The sequence below is a fragment of the Notolepis coatsorum genome (assembly GCF_963971535.1).
Source record: "Notolepis coatsorum genome assembly, contig: SCAFFOLD_560, whole genome shotgun sequence".
Classification (NCBI taxonomy): domain Eukaryota; kingdom Metazoa; phylum Chordata; class Actinopteri; order Aulopiformes; family Paralepididae; genus Notolepis; species Notolepis coatsorum.
In genome coordinates, this window is record NW_028171834.1 from 121,362 (window position 1) to 123,989 (window position 2,628).

At 46.3% G+C, this 2,628-nt stretch overlaps 1 protein-coding gene across 1 annotated transcript in view; it reads left to right on the top strand.

Annotated features, from left to right (window-relative positions):
* LOC311248170 (guanine nucleotide-binding protein G(o) subunit alpha-like) overlaps positions 1 to 775 on the top strand; it is a gene marked incomplete at its 3' end in the record, with an annotated part of 66,918 nt that extends 66,143 nt beyond the window's left edge. Inside the window, exon 3 of the mRNA XM_084339106.1 lies at positions 634 to 775. Coding sequence (XP_084195232.1) covers positions 634 to 775 — 142 coding nt within the window. The remainder of the gene's footprint in view (positions 1 to 633) is intronic.
* Positions 776 to 2,628: the final 1,853 nt, after the last annotated feature.

Below are 2,628 nucleotides of genomic sequence, written 5' to 3' on the forward strand. Positions count from 1 at the left end.
TCACAGCTGCATTCTCGACTGTGATGGAAAGGTCGGTCAGGGGGGAGGATTTGGCCGGCAGGTGGAGCAATTCTGTTTTGCTTGGGTTCAGTTTGAGGTGGTTGGTCGTCATCCAGGCGGAGATGTCGGACAGACAGGCAGAGATCCGCTCAGAGACGTGGATATCTGAGGGAGGGAAGGAGAGGAAGAGTTGAGTATCATCGGCATAGCAATGATACGAGAAGGCATGAGACGTGATAATGTTACCCAGTGATTTAGTGTAGAGAGAGAAGAGAAGGGGTCCTAGGACTGAGCCCTGGGGGACACCCGTCCGCAGGGGGCAGGTGGCCAACAGGGTCCCTCTCCATGACACTTGGTAGCAGCGGTCGATGAGGTATGATGTCAGCCATGTCAGCGCAGAGCCAACCACTCCCATTCCTGCGATGGTTGACTGTGTCGAAGGCTGCAGACAGATCCAGGAGAATCAGGACAGAGGAGACGGGACGCTCTTGCTAAGTGAAGTGCCTCTGTTACCGCTATGAGGGCCGTCTCTGTGGACTGACGTCATGTGATCAGTAGTTTCTCGAACAAATCGGTCGTCGCTATTTTAACTGCAGACTAAACCTTGTGTGTGTGTGTGTGTGTGTGCTCCAGGATCATCCATGAGGACGGCTTCTCGGGCGACGATGTGAAGCAGTATAAACCCGTCGTCTACAGCAACACCATCCAGTCTCTGGCTGCCATCGTCCGCGCCATGGATACCCTGGGGCTGGAGTACGGAGACAAGGAGCGCAAGGTCAGAATACACCTTTATACAATAATATATACTCCTTTACATACACCTGTATGATGGATCAAATGGTGATGGTGATGATGATGATGGTGATGATGATGATGATGATGATGGTGGTGATGATGATGATGATGATGATGATGATGATGATGATGATGATGATGATGATGATGATGGTGATTATGGTGATGATGATGGTGGTGGTGATGATGATGGTGATGGTGATGGTGAAGATGATGGTGATGATGGTGAGATATACTCTACGACACTCTGTAATGCTCTGCAACACTACAGTGCTCTGGGGCTCTCTGATGCTACGCTGTTTATTGAAAAAGTTCAATTAATTTCATACTTGGAGAGTGGTGCTGGTGACCTGTTCAGAGTGCTAGCTTCAGAGTGCTACGTTCAGAGTGCTACATTCAGAGTGCTAGCTTCAGAGTGCTATGGTCAGAGTGCTACATTCAGAGTGCTAGCTTCAGAGTGCTAGCTTCAGAGTGCTAGCTTCAGAGTGCTACGTTCAGAGTGCTAGCTTCAGAGTGCTAGCTTCAGAGTGCTACGTTCAGAGTGCTAGCTTCAGAGTGCTAGCTTCAGAGTACTAGCTTCAGAGTGCTACGTTCAGAGTGCTAGCTTCAGAGTGCTAGCTTCAGAGTGCTACGTTCAGAGTGCTAGCTTCAGAGTGCTACGTTTTACATTTTTACATTTACATTTAGTCATTTAGCTGACGCTTTTATCCAAAGCGACTTACAAGTTCTGTACGACAAGCCATCATGAAGGGCACAACTCTATCAGCTGAGTAACAATGTTCATCAATATGTTGAGTGCTACAGTGTAGGTTAGTTTATTAGGACAAGTGCATGACAGTATGGTTAGTTAGGGTTAGATAATTTTTTTTTTCTTTTTTCTTTTTTTAATTCAGATAATGCCTAATGATTTAGTCGACGGCGAAAGATTGGACGTGTTTCGGCTGTCCTAACTGGGGTGGGTAGTTCATTCCACCATTGTGGGGCAAGGATTGAGAATAGGCGACTTCAGAGTGCTACGTTCAGAGTGCTACGTTCAGAGTGCTAGCTTCAGAGTGCTAGCTTCAGAGTGCTACGTTCAGAGTGCTAGCTTCAGAGTGCTAGCTTCAGAGTGCTAGCTTCAGAGTGCTACGTTCAGAGTGCTAGCTTCAGAGTGCTACGTTCAGAGTGCTAGCTTCAGAGTGCTACGTTCAGAGTGCTAGCTTCAGAGTGCTACGTTCAGAGTGCTACGTTCAGAGTGCTAGCTTCAGAGTGCTACGTTCAGAGTGCTAGCTTCAGAGTGCTAGCTTCAGAGTGCTACGTTCAGAGTGCTAGCTTCAGAGTGCTACGTTCAGAGTGCTAGGTTCAGAGTGCTACGGTCAGAGTGCTAGTTCAGAGTGCTAGGTTCAGAGTGCTACGGTCAGAGTGCTAGTTCAGAGTGCTAGGTTCAGAGTGCTACGGTCAGAGTGCTAGTTCAGAGTGCTACGTTCAGAGTGCTATGTTCAGATTGCTAGCTTCAGAGTGCTAGCTTCAGATTGCTAGCTTCAGAGTGCTACGGTCAGAGTGCAGTGTTTCCCCTACCATTGCCTTGGCGGGGCGGCCAGCCCCTCCAGAAAAAATTATAATAAAAAAAAGAAATGATAAAAAAGATAATATATATATATAATTTTTTTTAATGTTTTTTTTATTAAAGTTTGCTTTAATCACAGTAACGTTGGCGAGCTAGCTAAATTATACATAAATCGGTTTTCATAGGGATGTCCGATATTATCGGCCTACCGATATTATCGGCCGATATTGGCATAAAAATGTGATATCGGAAAATATCGGTATCGGTTTAAAAAAAAAAGAAGATGC